The sequence below is a fragment of the Dermacentor andersoni genome, chromosome 1 (assembly GCF_023375885.2).
Source record: "Dermacentor andersoni chromosome 1, qqDerAnde1_hic_scaffold, whole genome shotgun sequence".
Taxonomy (NCBI): Eukaryota; Metazoa; Arthropoda; class Arachnida; order Ixodida; family Ixodidae; genus Dermacentor; species Dermacentor andersoni.
The window spans coordinates 92682511-92698329 of NC_092814.1; the positions used below are offsets into that span (position 1 = coordinate 92682511).

General features: G+C 40.4%; 1 protein-coding gene across 1 annotated transcript in view; it reads left to right on the forward strand.

Moving 5' to 3' along the window:
• The first annotated feature begins 3242 nt into the window (after positions 1-3242).
• LOC126544513 (C-Maf-inducing protein-like) overlaps positions 3243-15819 on the forward strand; it is a 58019-nt gene continuing 45442 nt past the window's right edge. The window contains exons 1-5 of the mRNA XM_050191863.3: positions 3243-4093; positions 9771-9950; positions 11151-11222; positions 15352-15441; positions 15518-15625. Coding sequence (XP_050047820.1) covers positions 3653-4093; positions 9771-9950; positions 11151-11222; positions 15352-15441; positions 15518-15625 — 891 coding nt within the window. The 5' untranslated portion in view covers positions 3243-3652. The remainder of the gene's footprint in view (positions 4094-9770; positions 9951-11150; positions 11223-15351; positions 15442-15517; positions 15626-15819) is intronic.

Consider the following 15819-nt stretch of genomic DNA (forward strand, 5'->3'; position numbering starts at 1 on the left):
GTAACAGTTTGTAACCTGGGGACCTCCTGCATATTTGCCTGTACTGTATACTCTTATTTTTATAATAAATATTGATTGATTGATTGATTGATTGTAATGTAGCAGCATGCAAAAGCTACTGCGGCATTGTATTTGCTGCTAATCCAGCCATCTAGCGCATAAACCTTGAAATAACGAAAGCAACCACTGCTGCCCCTACCGAGGCGGTGTTAAGTCCACTGTTCCGTACATGGGTGTGATGTGCAGCCTCGTCAAAATAAAGCTAGGACCGTGATCATGGTGCCTAGATGTTTTAACGCGATAGCTTAGTGTGCATGCTCAAATAAAAACCCGTCAATGTCAAAATTAGAAATCGCCACTTTCTTCACTCATTTATTTCATGAAAAACTTGGTTAAATCTAGTTGGGAACAAGTTTTGTTAATTTGGGTTGATGACAACATTGAACCCTATGGGTACCTGTCAGGAAATGGAAATTTCTTTGCTAAATTGGGAACTTTGTAAAATTGGGTTTCGTTAGAATTAGTTCTAACTGTACATGTGAGTGAAAAGAATAACACACACTATCTTTCACCAGCAATAGATAGCTCACGGAAACACTGGCCTGCAACGGCAACATCATTGCTACCAGGAGGTGGTACTTCAATCGTGCATCTTCTAGCATTCAGAGGCCCCAGTAGTGGGGATGAATCGCCAAAGTCGTGGATATGCTCGTGCTGCAGGACGCACATGCGAAGTAATGATGTGGGTGCACGTGTTGGAATACCAAAATGGATGCTCTTGCAAGGAAGCTCATTTGACTATTGCTCTCTCCTTGCGGTGTTTTTAAACACACTGGTACTCGAACTAAACATGTCTTCATTCCGTCTGCATACATTCAAAAGCAATTTCACGACCCAAACAATGAGGCACAATGTCTCCGATAACCATGAAAATGCCTTCAATTGGTAGGAGCTATACAATCCCAATGCTCCAATTTGTTTACATGAGGTGAGAAGAATAGTGCTGTTTTTTTTTTCTTCATATTGCCTATCAATATAGCTTCAAAGGTGCTAGTTGCATCCACTGCTGTATGTTTGTCTTGCAGTACTGTTGTCTTTAGGAGGTTGATACTTTAATTCATGATTCCTTGCTATCTTGGAGTCCAGAGGTAGTTGGTTTTTTGATATAGGGTGCAAAATAAGTAGGCCGTGTACCTAAAACGTGCTGAAATATGCAGTACTACTTGTAAAAAAAAATTGATACAGCACTCGGTTGGATGTCTCTGTAATGTAGCAAGCAATTTTTTAGAATAAGTTGTGCACTGTCTCTTGTTTGTCTCAAATTGACTTGGAATGGTGTGATACAGAACAACCTTTAAGGAGGCAGCAGTGGCTTTGTGTGTGGGAACATGTAAGAATATTTTATTTATAGATGAAAACAAATGATTTGGTGAAAGTATAACTATGATGAACTTTGTGCCTGCAAATATTCATGGACGCTTTTGGCACCTATATAATATACTTAAACCAGTAGTGCCCATAGGTATATATATATGGTGTCCAGTATTTTTACTATAGTTTACATTCTCCATATATCCTTCTACTGATTGCATTTGGTAAATGAAAACACATCGTTGTAACTGTGGATTGCTTGAATGTTTTGGAGGAAAGGTGAAATATCTGAAAAGCTCCAGTCACTAACGAAGTGGAGGTGAAAAAGCAGACACTTTGGAGACCATACAAGTTTATGCCAAGATATCAATTAGTGAGCGAGCGTAGAGAAAAGGTAGATTCCCACCAGTCCTGTTGATAGTGTCAGACCATCATTTGGATCAATAAAAATTCCAGCTAAAGTGGGGTCATTGGATTGTTTTCTTTGGCTATGATGATGGTGTTATCAAAATTGGTTCAGTGACCATGTCGGATTAACGCGCTTGGCAAGGGCACTTGACACTTCTTTCTTGCTGTTGCTTTATTGGTGTATTCATTAAACAACTGAAAGTAAATTGGGAGGAAAAAAATTCATTATAAACAGCAATCCAAGAAAAAGTTCTATTAAAAATGTGGCGGTAGTCCTATAGAGATGAATAGGAGCTGTTAAAAATTGTAAAAGCCAGAGAACTTACAATGCTTGCTTAGTTTTCCTTGTAAAAGGTAAATGAAAGGAAGCTCAGCATACTGTCTTCATAATAACATGTTTGCATCATTTTCAATCAAGTGGCATATCTGCATTGCAGCCAGAAGAGGGAAAGGCTTCTTTAAAGGTCACCTATTTTAGATGTGCCTAAGCCGAATCTAATTTGGGATAACCATGTATGAGAAAAGGGACTTGTCCTTAATGTTCTGGATTACTCGTTTTTATGAATTCGCTTTTTGTTGCTGGGATAATTAGTTCATGTTATCAAGTGAAATTGAATGTGTGTGAAGAAAGGCACAGACAAGACTGAATGTAAGATTAAAGAAGAATACACACAAGAAAGGAATTATGTGGTACGTACTTGTGCTGCCTTCTTGAGCCAGTGCAAAACTGCATGTATACAAGTAGGGTACTCACTCTTGTCCATGTCTTTTTTTTTTTTCTTGCGCCCTGTTACTTTAACTTTTTCACTTATATAGCCATTGCCGTTTCTTACAGTGTAGCTTCAAGTCACTGTCAATGGAATGAAACGTATACATTGATATTTGGATATATGTACCCGTGTGTGCTTGTTTGCTAAATAATAATAAACAAATATGGCAAAGAAATATTATCAGGGAACATTTGCATATTTTACAATAAGTGCAGGCGATTGAGTTGCAATAAAAATATGACGAACTGAGGGACGGATTTCAAGGTAAAATGGTCGGCTGCTGCTAGTTGCTGAATATTATGCACCATGAGATTTCAAACCTTCGGCAGGACACTGCTAGCTTGTCGCATGCTATTAAACTTTTCCGAAAACAAGGTACCGATCATTTAGGATAAAGTAAGAAAATAAAAAAAAAATGTATGTGACAACGAAAATTATTGCATTGATTGAATTGCACAGCATCAAACGTATGTCGCCGTAACCGCCTAGAGCATTTAAGGCTCTTGTGACATGTACGAGTGCTGATCAAGTGTATCTTTTAGTAATCCCCAGCTTAGCGTTAGTTCGCACGCGCGCTTTCTGTGGTTGTGCAACTCGCCTTAAGCCGCGTGTTTCGGTTTCGCCTGCATCGCGGCTGTTACTAAGGGCAACGCACGGACGTCATATCCTTCTCATTCGCTTCACAGCGACGAGCAAGGGCGCTTCCTGTTATACAATGGCGACGTAGGGGGTGAACTTGCGGCGGCGTTGAGAACATGTTTCTTTACTGGAAGCGAAGGAAGCGCGATAGCGGGTAGTTCTGTCATTTTAAGGTTAAGCTTGAACTGTCTTAAATGTCAATTCGTGATTGATTTTGTTTCTCCAGCTGATGTAGAGCTCTAACGAGTCGCAAGTCGCAGCAGTCGATTCGGGCAGACAGTAGTGTCGAGTTCGTGCGGTTCGCAGTTCAGTAATGCTCCTAACTCCTACGGTTTTGCGTAGGAAGTCTTTTCATCATGGGCGAAATGTCTCCTAGTACGCCCATGTCGCCGCTTAAGCTGCATGCGGTCTTCGCACTGGCTTAGTTGGCTGCCTTGCAAGTGAAGCTGCGCATTCCGACAGCGATGGAGGAGCGGCCGAACAACAGCCGTAGCGTCCCGGACTCTGTTTCGCGACGATTTTTGTCACCGGACGATCAGAGCTACAACGAGGTAGCTGGCACCAGTGCTAATACCGGCTTCGTCCGCAATGTGTTCTCGACGGGCGGAGCTCAGGCATCTGTCGACTCGACATCGAGCGACAGCAGTGACTGCTCAGCCCTTGCGGGAACCAGCGCGGAGAGGCCGGGCTCGCCACTGGGTTCGCCCGCTGCGTTGCCACCGCCTGCTGCTGCTGCTTGTTGCGCCCAGGGACCCAAGTTTAAACTAACGCACGAAGGCGATGTGCAGCTCTGTAGGCTCAACCACAGCCGCACTGTCATCAGCAAAATCCTTAGTTCGAAGTTTCTTCGGCGTTGGGAGACGCACAGAGTTGTCCTCGGCACATCGGAGATGTCATCGAAGACGGTATGTCGTTGTCTGCATTTAGCAATCTGTTTTCCTGCTCATTGCGCGATCTGGCTTGTGCTTGGAGTTTCGACCTGCTTGGTTACATGTACTGTACTGGTTTCTTTTCTCTTTTTTCTGTGTGAGCTCATCCTTCTTCCTTGATCAACTACCGAAAATAAATATCCGCATGTCAAGTGTGTTGACGTAGTCTTCTATGAGTGTAGTCCTGTATCAGTGTTTTGCAACTGTTGCGGAAACCTACGTTTCACGTACCCCCCCCCCCCCCCTTTCTTTTTTTTTCTTTGTGCTCACACTTTCACGTCTCGTATATCGAATGAGCTTGCTGACGTAGAAACGTTCTATAAAGGCGGAAGGTGCCTTATCACCAACCAGGCATCCGGATATACTCGCGCGAAACGCATGCCGTGTGCTTATAATGCGCTAACCAAGGAATGAATGAAACACAACTAAACATTATCTACGGTGTTTCTTCGTCCATATTTTTTGCTTATTCTTGAGCGCTGTCATTGTTTCTTAAAGTGCACTACAGCCATTCATAAAGTGCAAAACATCTCTTCGCAGGTGTTTATGATGGAGCTTTCTTGTTCCCAGGCATTGTATGTCAGTACAAACCTTGGGGAAAAATTAAAAAAAAGTCAGTGACGTATTGTACGAATGTTTTTCTTTTTTCGTTGCTTAAAAGGTATTGTGGTTGGCTTAACTCACAATTGTGAATAACAGAACGATTATGTGGGTGCGTGCTTGTCATGCATCTTAAAACCATTGCAACCTTTTTTTGCTATTTTATACTCTGTCAGCAGCGGAGCGCTGCTTTGCCTCAGGAAGCATGACAAGTTGTAATAGTTGCCCTATAAATTTGGCTATTGGCGTAAGAATGAACACTGCATTTTTTCTGGTGCATTGAACTTAATTTAATATTGTGCATCTGTAAAGATATTGGGGGGGGGGGGGGGGGGGGGGAGCTCTGCATATCATATACCATATGTATGGTACGCATGTGTCAGTTTTTTTTCTTCTAGCAGCTATCAAATAAGACATTTCCTATGTATTATATGGCATTTAAGGAAAAATGCCAAATATTAGGAACTAGGAAAAATAATAGGAATTAATTGGGAAAAGGCATTTCCTGGCTCACTGTTGCATGCAGCTCATAAATATACTGCTAAGTGCCTGACAGGGGCACTGCAACGGTGTACCCCTAGTAGTAACATTGTAATATATTTGTGGTGATATCTCCCATGTACAGAAAGGTACAAGAACTCCCACAATGTCATAAAATGTGTTGTGTATGTTGTAAATGAAACCCCTGATGTCAGACCTCCTCTTCATTTGCGCATTCCATGGAGAGCCGATTGTAAATTTTTTGATGACTGAAGTTCGTTGTCATTTTTTTTTTTCAATCTAAAACAAAAAACGAAATAATAAAAGTACTTGAAATGTTATTCAGAATTTTCAGTAGTAATCAGGGTCAGACACTGTCCGCTTTATCTGATTTCAACAACACAACTGATACCTGAAAAGTTGTCATTGTAATATAAAGTTCAGAAACTGGTTTTGTGTGTCAATGTCTCAAGAAAGTTGCTGCAACTAACATTGTGCAAAAGTGGTCGCAATATGCATGACCCAATTTCATCATCAATAAGCGAAATATGTGAGAAGGGTAGTAATTCAGTTGCGGCTAGGTATCCTAAGCTCCTGGCTACTGCATGGAAACAAGACGCTGTTGCGCAATATCATGATGTGCTTATCTTTGCACTACGGTTGATGATTGGGCGAGTTGGTATTGCATTCTAGAACTGGTACAGCGCAACATACAAAGGAAGAAACGAGGCTTGTTTCTTCCTTTGTATGTTGCGCTGTACCAGTTCTAGAACTTATCTTTGCATTTAGGTAAACAAATGTGTGGATGTACCGTCAACTAAAAAAGTTTACGGACCATGGGATCGCAGAAAACGTCCAATTTCCGAGCAGCCTGCAATAAGTCAGTAAAATTTAACATCACAATGTTGTTCACATATACTGGTTGAAGCTGTAAATGCAAATACTAGCCTGTGTTCTGAGGCTACTTGGAAATTGAACGTTTTCTGAGATCCCGTGGTCTGTAAACTTTTTTGGTTGACTGTACATGTAGCTGTGCAGTGTTTCAGGTGTGTTGCATGCGGGGAATAATGCCACACAAGAAAGCTGATTGTGAATTTTTTTTTTATTCTGCTTCTTTGAGATTTGGGCTAAGCTGGTAATATGGCCAGCCTGAGTTTAAAACAGCAGCAGTAGAAGTTGCGCTATATTGGAGCTTTCTCACATTCCTGTAAATTAAAAAGGGAATAGGTGTTGTACACCTATTCATGAATAGGTCATGGATGTTGGTTATTCATCGTAATTCAGAAAATGTAGCGCAGTAAGGATAAAGGACAAGTTGAGACAGGACAAATGCTGACTTTCAACTAAGTTTTCATTGCAGATTCTGAGCATATATATGCACCCACCTGAATCTGCAAAATGAAAGAACAGAGAGGAAGAAGGTAAACTGCCACATGTCATCCATGCCAAGAATTGAAACTCTTTGATAAAGCCACTGACGACTATCTGATGCACTCATCTCCTGCCCGTGCTATCTTGGTGGCCTCCACAATTTCCCTGGTCAAGCTTTTGCAGTGGTGATACACGGTAACAGTCTGATTGAATAGAGGATGGCAGAGTGGCTGCATGTCACATTTTTACAATGGCCAGCCAGTTGGCCGTCTGTAGCAATGTTTCCGACTTCACTGTTGTGCTCTTTCAGATGCACATTATAGCACCTGCTGGTCTGACCAATGTAGTGTCTTCCACAGGAGAACCAAATTGTGTAAACACTGCAACTTTCTTTTCTTTTTTTCTTTTTTCACCCAAAACCTTATTAAAATCCTGGTAATCCAGAGGGCTCGCAAGAGGGCCGTCAGGTTTCACCTGATGATCCCCGAGTGAGCCTAGCCAGGTGACGTCGAGTTTGCTCGCGTCTATTATGGACCAAATAAAGTTGTTTCACGCACTCAAAAGCTTATTTGGGGCTGTGAACAACACTTTGATGCCGCCAAATAAGCTTTTGAGCTTTTTCAAGTTGAGCTGCCCTTCAAGAATGCACAAACCAGACTGCACTATCAAGCAGAAAGATGCCTATGTCCTCTGAAAAAAAAAAAAAAACTGTTTACACAGTTTGACTCTTCTGGAAGAAGCTACATTGGTCAGACCGGGAGGTGCTTGAATGTACATCTGCAGAAGCACAAAAATGAAGTCGGAAACATTGCTACAGATGGCCAACTGGCTGCCCATTGTAAAAAATGTGATACCCAGTCACCTTGCCGTCCTTTTTTCAATCAGACTGTTCTTGTGCATCACCACTGCAACAGCTTGACCAGGGAAATTGTGGAAGTCACCAAGATAGCACGGGCAGGAGATGAGTGCGTCAGATTGTCATCAGTGGCTTTATCAAAGAAAGAGTTTCAATTCTTGGCATGGATGGCACGTGGCAGTTTACCTTCTTCCTCTCTGTTCTTTCATTTTGCAGGTTCAGGTGGGTGTATATATGTGCTCAGGATCCGCAATGAAACTTTAGTTGAAAGTCAGCGCTTCTCCTGTTTCGACTTGTCCTTTGTCCTTGCTGCACTATGTTTTTTGCATTACCCTTTAAGTTGGCTGCCCTGCGCAGCTGAGACCCCCCAAAACTCTTGTCCATAGACCCACTTGAGTATTTATTCTCTAATGTGAAAGCTGAATGCTATCTTGCATTGGAGAATGACTTATACTTTGAGTTTGCTGAGCACGAGGTCACGGGATCGAATCCCGGCCATGGCGGCCGCATTTCGATGGGGGCGAAATGTGAAAACACCTGTGGGTACTTAGATTTAGGTGCACGTTAAAGAACACCAGGTGGTCGAAATTTCCGGATTCCTCCACTACAGCGTGCCTCATAATCAGATAGTGGTTTTCGCGCATAAAATCCCATAATTTAGTTTTATACTTTCAGTTCCGAAACCTCACGGTAAAGGGGGGGGGGGGGGGGGGGGCTGCCTTGTCTATGGGAGGCCCTCGAAATGGAAAAATACTTGCAGCCATGTCCTGTGGACCTGGTGCCCTGTGCGGAGTTACAACAGCACCAAATTCCTCTGAAGAGTAATTGGAGAAAAAAAAATTATAACAATGACTGGTAGCAACGTGAAAACTGCAGCAGACTTTACCCTGAGTGCTCCGTTTCAAGCACATCGTGGTTTCAAGTACAAATGTCTGTGTATGTGAGATGTTTTGAGGGTTTGCGAAGACGGGTAACTTACAGAAGTGTGGGAAAGGCTCATTGTCAATATATGCTTTAACATTTCTATAATTAACTTTTAATTAACATATTTAGCACGTATATGACATATACAAAACTTAAGCTAACTACTTAACAGTAATGCTGGCCGAGCACCAGTTTCAAGATACTGGTTCCAAAAATAATGATGAAATGAAATGGTTACAGTCTTGTACCTTTTAGCACCAATTAATTCTTTCCATATAAAATTTTGTTTCACCGCATTTCTTGCATATTCAGAGTCAAGAAATTGTACAGCTGCAGATTGGATTGAGAATTTTCAATTCTTCAGTGAGTTTTGTCAAGTTTACAGAATCTGGCCTCCATGCAAGAACGCTCTATAGGAACATCAGATATGAGTATATCAACCATTTCATGGCTAGCAAACTTAGAAAGAGCTTATCCAGCCAGCTGGAAAAATATGCCTGTTGTAAAACATGGTAAAAACAATTAAAGAAGTGAACCCGCAACATGACGACATAATGAGATTGTGAGAAAACACCCAGTCATCTACATTCCAACTGGTTTTACTAAAACACTTTGCACATGTTATTTAAACTTGCAGTGCAGGTAGAACCATACATGTTTCAAGATGTATGTGATGCATTTTAAATATTATTTTTGTCATGCTTTAGCCTTTGAGGCACCATTTTGGCATGTGCAATTGTGCGCACCATGATCTTGTATGGAATTTGATCTCTGCTGTGTAGCATGTGCACCTCATATTTCCACTGGTCTGTTTTATGTAATGAAAAGTAAAAGAAAAACTTAAGGGAAAAGGGAAATGATAGTGGAAGCAAAGACAACTGGCTGCCAGTGCAAGCTGAACCCACATAGCCTCCTTATGATGCGTGTAATGCTCTACCAATTAAGCTATAGTGGCAGCAGTCATGCATGTGATGTGGGCATGACTTGTGGAATGCTGGTTTCAATCCTAGAAAGCAAAGAATGCTTCTGTTTGCAGTTTTTGAGTAAGCTGAATTTAAAGGGGAGAGCACCTTCCTCACACATGGCTGGTAAATCCAACAAACTTATAGTAAAACTTCAGCCTGATGTTTTATATCTTTGTTGCTTTAGCTTTCTTTTGTGTCAGCTTTTTGCTAACAGCTACCTTGTATTACTATGTCTAACCATCTATCCCACTAACAGATTCTTTAAAAAAAAATTTTTTATATCAGCTTTGTGAAACTAATATCAATACCAAAAGTACATTCTTCACATTGGTAGTACAGTTTTTACAAGCTGTTGCTTCAGTCCAACTACTGTTAACAGCAGCAGTGCTATTGCAGTGGTATAAAGTAAGTCTGGTCTGGTATCTCTTTCTGATTGTGCTATTTATATTTATTGCAGCCTAGTGGCTTCATGGAACAGCCAGTTAGCTACAGCTCTATGGAAGATGTGTATTCCCTATGTCGATGGGACCCTAGTCACAAGTTCTGCCTCCGTGTGGTCATTCCTGAGGGCTCCCTTCTGCTCCAGGCGGCCAATGGATACTTGCGTGATCAGTGGCTACACTCTATCCTCTGGAAAGTATGTACCTCGGTGCTGTAATTCCTCTCTTCATTTACTGTTTCAATTTGCAGCAATAAACCTGGGGTAACAAATTGTGTGCATAATTAAGTTCTGGAATTGATGGCATTTGATGGCAGATGCTTGCATTTCATCAAAAAACTATCACTCACCAGATTTCGCTCATCCGACCCATTTTTGAATATGGTTGCTCCATCTGGAACCCTTATAAAGTATCTGACATTAGCACCCTCAAATCAATTCAAAAGAAAGCAATCAGTTTCATATACCGCCGTTATGACTGGAACTGCTCACCCTCATCTCACCTTGTTGCACTAGGTCTACAAACTCTGCCCGAGCGGCATGATCGTGGATGCCTTAAATTGTTGCATAATCTCGTTAAGACCCCACGCTACTCATTAAAGCGCAACTATCTGGCTCCTGATAAATTGAAACCTTACTGGGAATAGCCACAAACTTAACCTTCCACCATTTCAACCGTGTACTAACCTATTTAACTATAGCATCTTTCCTCGTACAATTGAAAAATGGAACTTACTACCAGGTGAAACTAGGTTACTGCCTTTAGAGGAATTTTTGTATAAGTTAACTGGATTCATGCTGTGTTTATTATTACTCATTGTATCTTTTATTTTGAAGTTATCATGATTCCTATGGAAGTTGATTTGTGCAGAAAAAGGTTTTGTTATATGCAATGTACAAACCCACTCCTGTGATAGCCCAGTTGGGCTGCAGTATGTACAAATAAATTTTTGTTGTCGTGGCTCTTAAATATAGTATTTTCGATAGATTTACCTAATGTATCTGAATGATTCCTGTGTGAATTTGTTGCAATTTTAAGTTGAATGTTCAGAGGAATAATATTGGCTATGGCTGTTACTCATTTGTGAAAAGCTCTGAAAATTGCTTATAAGAAAGTTTAGGATGATTCATGATATGCCATCTTTCATAAACAGCTGCGCTTATTTCATCAGAATAGAAATATATGCCTTCTGAACAGCTAGACATATAAAGAGTTACTTTACATATTTTGTCCTCTTTAGAAATAAAGGTAGATAAAAGTAGTTTAGTCAACATTGACGTTGGTTACAACATGGGAAAAGGAATATGTTTAGAAGGTGTGCAGGGTGTGGTATATCACATTGGTAACCGGTGTTGCTTCTTGTGCAGTCAAGTCACCATGTTTTATCCTTTTAACAGAAAAGCCTACTGAAGCATGAAAAGATTCTTATGACATCACGAAGGATAGAAGTTGTGACTAAAGAACTGAAGGTGAGATAATCCAAGTCATTGCTGTTCATACAACTTCAGACCTCTAGAAGAGCTATTGTAATATTGTCCTTAAAATATTCTGATCAAAAGGGATACCAAAGGGAAATTAAGCCAGATGAATCGTTAAATAATTCTTAAGTGCCAAACATGAAGCTCTTATAAATATCTGAGGCAGCGTAGACACGAAAATAAGTAAGAATCTTTTGTTTTGCTTACACCTCTGCCAAAGTGTGCACCTGCTCATGTGGCTGCCGCAACCTCTGACAGACCCTATTCAGCTTTGGGAGGTTGTAAAGCTCTTAAATATGTCTCTGTCAGCTATATTGCTTTAGGTGCATGCTAGTGTGTGTGTCTGCATCTGATTGATACATATGTCTGTGCTTGCTGCTTGCGCCCCTGTGTGCCTTTGCTCCCTCATATCACCTCTGGCAGGAGCATAAGCATGTAGAAACCAGTTTGTGTGTACCAGTGAGCATATACGTGGCGTCTGAGCTTTAAGGCTTTCATTAGAATGGCCCTGGCGCAGTTCTTTCGCTTATTCCAGGTCTTCATTCTTAACATCCTAATCATATGTTGCATGCCTGGCAATTTGCCTGCAAGAATTGGAATTGATATTTCATTGTCATTTTGTTCCCACTAATCGTTATTTTTCGCCAAACTCTACTGAACAGTCTTACCATTTTTTCTTTCTACCAGAATTTCTACTATAATCTACCAGCCTATTCAGGTTTAACTTTCCTCATTTTTGCCTTGTTTCGCTCATAATTTACAGACAATTTCTGAAGAGCTGGCAAATATGTCTGTATGGTGTCTGAAAAACTTTGTGTTGTTTTTCTCGAAGCCTAGTTTTCTGTGATTTTGTGCTACACAAACACTAGTAACGTGAATATGAAGAAACATATTTCATTTAAACTTTGTTTGCTCTTTCCTTACACATTAGGCTATGCAAGGAATTTCAACAATAAAAAAATAGTTAATTTCATTATATTCCTTTGTTTAAAGGGACACTAAAGGGAAATACTAAGTCAAACTAAAGTGATAGATTAGTGCTCAAGAATCTCTAAGGCATCAATATTATCACGAACAGGGCCTTAATAATTGAGAAATCGAAGTAAGTGCAGACATGATTGGAGGCTCCCCCAGGACATTCAAGCACTTGCTCGATGACAAAAGCACTCCTCAGTTAAATTCTGTCACTAGTACTGAACTACTCGTTGCAAAAAACAGTCTTGTATTATAAGATGAAATACAATGCTACTTGTCCAGTTTCATTTCATGTTTAGAAAAGAAGAACTCATTGAAATTACCGTTGACAACGACGCGGGAGGTCGAAAGGTTTCGTTTTCACTCGACTCTGCACCGCCTACGCTTTCACGTTCCAGTGCTTTCCTGATCGCGTAGTGCTGTGCTGGTTTTGCCGGCTCGCGAAACTCTCACAAACTGCAAGTAGCAGAGAATTTAACTACCATGTTATGTCGCGATATGCCCGAACGATCTATGCCACTTGACCAAAAAGCAGCTGCAGCAGCGAATCCGCCGCTCTGTATTAGCTCGGTGCCGCTGTCTATCGGGCGCCATTTTACTCACCGACGGCAGCAAAGGGCGGTGATGGCGTATGCAACGTCACCACTCCACCGGTTGGGTGGCGGGAGATTTGAATTGCGATAAAGGTGTTCTGACCTTTCAGATACAGTTTTCTCACAAGCTTAGTCTTTGCTTGGCATGAAACAAGCATTGCGAGGTTTCTGGAAGGGTATTTAAACAGTCCACATCGACTTAGAATTTGCCTTTAATGTCCCTTTAAATGTCAAATATGTGAGATTGATTTTTTTATAGTTCATCGGTTATAACGTGCTTTGCACTAGTCTAATCGTAAATGTGTTAATTCATTGCACAGCTTGCTTGTTTGACTACATTAGTGCCAAATCCTTCACCATTCCTGTGCTCCAGTAGTGTGTTGCGACTGTTGCCGTGACAAGCATATCTTGGTAATTCTTTATCAATTCAGGTATAAGATTTTTAATCTTTTAATTGTTTAGCTGACTTGAAGGGCCTTTAAACTACCCTTTAGAAGACATGTGGTATAATTGTAAGGTCAAAATCAGAAGCATTTCTGACAGGTGGTCACACACCCTAACTGGTACAAAAAATATTATATTTTTGTAGTTTGTTGCCTTGGTGATAGTATGGCAGGATAGTGCTACATAGAAATGAACATTTGGACATGTGAGAATTTCTTATAGCATGCTTGAATGCTTTATGCTTCATTGTCTCTGCTAATTTGGATGTACTGCGCCATGTGAAATGATTAATTTCACATAATACTGAAAGGTATATTTTATGTTTTGTGAGAACCAGTGTTGCCATTTTAGTGATTTTTTTTTTCACTAGATTTGGTGACTGTTGTCTGTTTAGCAAAAATACCTTTTTTTTTTTTTGTGACATGATAAACAATTGACGGCATCTTAGCAACTTAAACATTAGGATAGTTGCTTCAAAAATGACCTTCTGAAACCCACTCATTAATTCAAAAGCTCCAATGCTTACTGCATTGTTAGCCGTTCTTTAATTGTTACAGATGACACCAGTAAGGCTTTGATTCCTTCTTTCCTTCTCCGAAAATGGTTTACCTTGTTGTATCCATCGCCTATAAGCAGGTGAAATTTGCTTTATTATATGCAGGCTCCATGACCATGATGAAGTAACAATTGTTTTCATATTGGTAGTCTTCTCATTGTCCTGGTGCCTCACTGCGCAGTGGTAACCAAAGTCTTCACCATGAGCTCACAAAGTTATTGTTTTTTATTCTTTACAAAACCGGGTTTAGTGAGTCTATGCGCTGCAGGTACTGCAGTTTCACTAAATGCTTTCAGTTGATGAACGTAAATAGGCATAGATATCAGAGTAGCTGGGCTTGTTCACACGAATCTAAAAGTAGTGCTTCTGTTTCTCACAGCTTTTGAACGAATGGATACTTCATGGAGTTTTCCTGTAGATCAGCGATAATGCGGACTAAGTGCCTTATAGGTCTAGAAAAATCTGGTTACTTGTGTTCTTTTGAATCGTATACTTTTTTTAACCATACGAACTGAAGGTAAACGCAGAATTACCCTTTCATCATCTATTCTCCTTTAAATATATTCGTAAAGTAAAAGCCATCTACATATTACTGGTAAATGCACTGTTTTTTCTTCACCTGCACAAACCCTAGACAAATGTGAAATGTCTTAGTAGACGATTTCCATTATGTTAGCTTACATTGCAGTGTTCCAAAATGCTTATGTCATTAAAAATGTTCTCTATAGTCTTAGCAATAATTTTAGCAACTTTGTAACCATGTATAACGGAAAGATAGCGACCTTTTTGTTTCAAAATATTTCAAAGCTTCAAAAATGTTTGGCAACACTGGGTACAACATATTTATTTATGCAAATAACCTTCAGTACTTTATGAAAGGCAGTGTTGCAGTGGGATACGGAAAAGAAGTCAATTTTCATAGATTTTTTGGTGTCCATGATGTGGACATAACGGTTATTGCCATTGTATGGTTTACAGGAGATTTAATGAGGGCATTTTTGGCTGTGAGCATATTTTATCTAAAAAAAAGAGCGCTCCAAGTTTTTTTTTTTTTTTTTTCAAGTATAAAGCTAAATGTCGTAATAGTTCTGCGGAAACCCGCAAGATGGAGAGAAGTAATTAATAAAGGGAAAATGAGGCATCCATCCAAACGTAGCAAATTGCTACAAAGGAAACCCATACGGGTTCCTCGAAAGAAAACGCCTCGCAGTTGAAGAAAAATTCGTCCTGGCCTGGTCTCGAACCCGGGACCCACCACCTTTCCGGGTAAGATTGTAGAGCGGCTGCCCCAGAAAGGCGGTGGTCCTGGGTTCGAGTCCCGGACCAGGACGAATTTTTCTTCAACTGCGAGGCGTTTTCTTTCGAGGAACCCATATGGGTTTCCTTTGTAGCAGTTTGATACGTTTGGGTGGATGTCTCATTTTCCCTTTATTAAAGCTAAATGTAATTCGGAGCTCCTGTAAGGTGGGCTGACTAGTGTGAATTATATTGCGACCTCTTGTAGAAATTTTATTTGCGCTTAATGAATCTAATTTCTCTACTTTTGCTCTAGAACTTGGTTGAACTTGCATTAACAACCCCTCTGCAAGACAAGAACATCTACCAACGTCCTCTAGAAATTATATCCAAGTTCCTTGTCCAGGTAAGTGTTCTGTCCAGAATAAGTAATGCCCACTGCTATTTTTTCGCTCCTTTTGACTCATTCTATTAAATTGCAGAGCAAAGAATGGCTTTCTGGAAAAGATGTTGAGGCTGTCATCAATGCAGTTCTTCCTCTGCTGGAGAGAACTACACCTACACCTGAGATTTGTGAATATTTTTGTAAGGTGAGTGTCTCTGCAAGAGCTTATCTTTCTGTGTAGTTTGTTTTTTTACATGTTTTCGTCCCAGCAAGTTAAAAACACTAGACATAGATTCCTTGTGCCTCAAGTGTTTTTTGTGAGGAAGCTCAACAGTAAAATAAGAACATTGGTGTCAGTAAGCTGTGGTGAAGTGCTATACTTTCCTTATTATTCATACA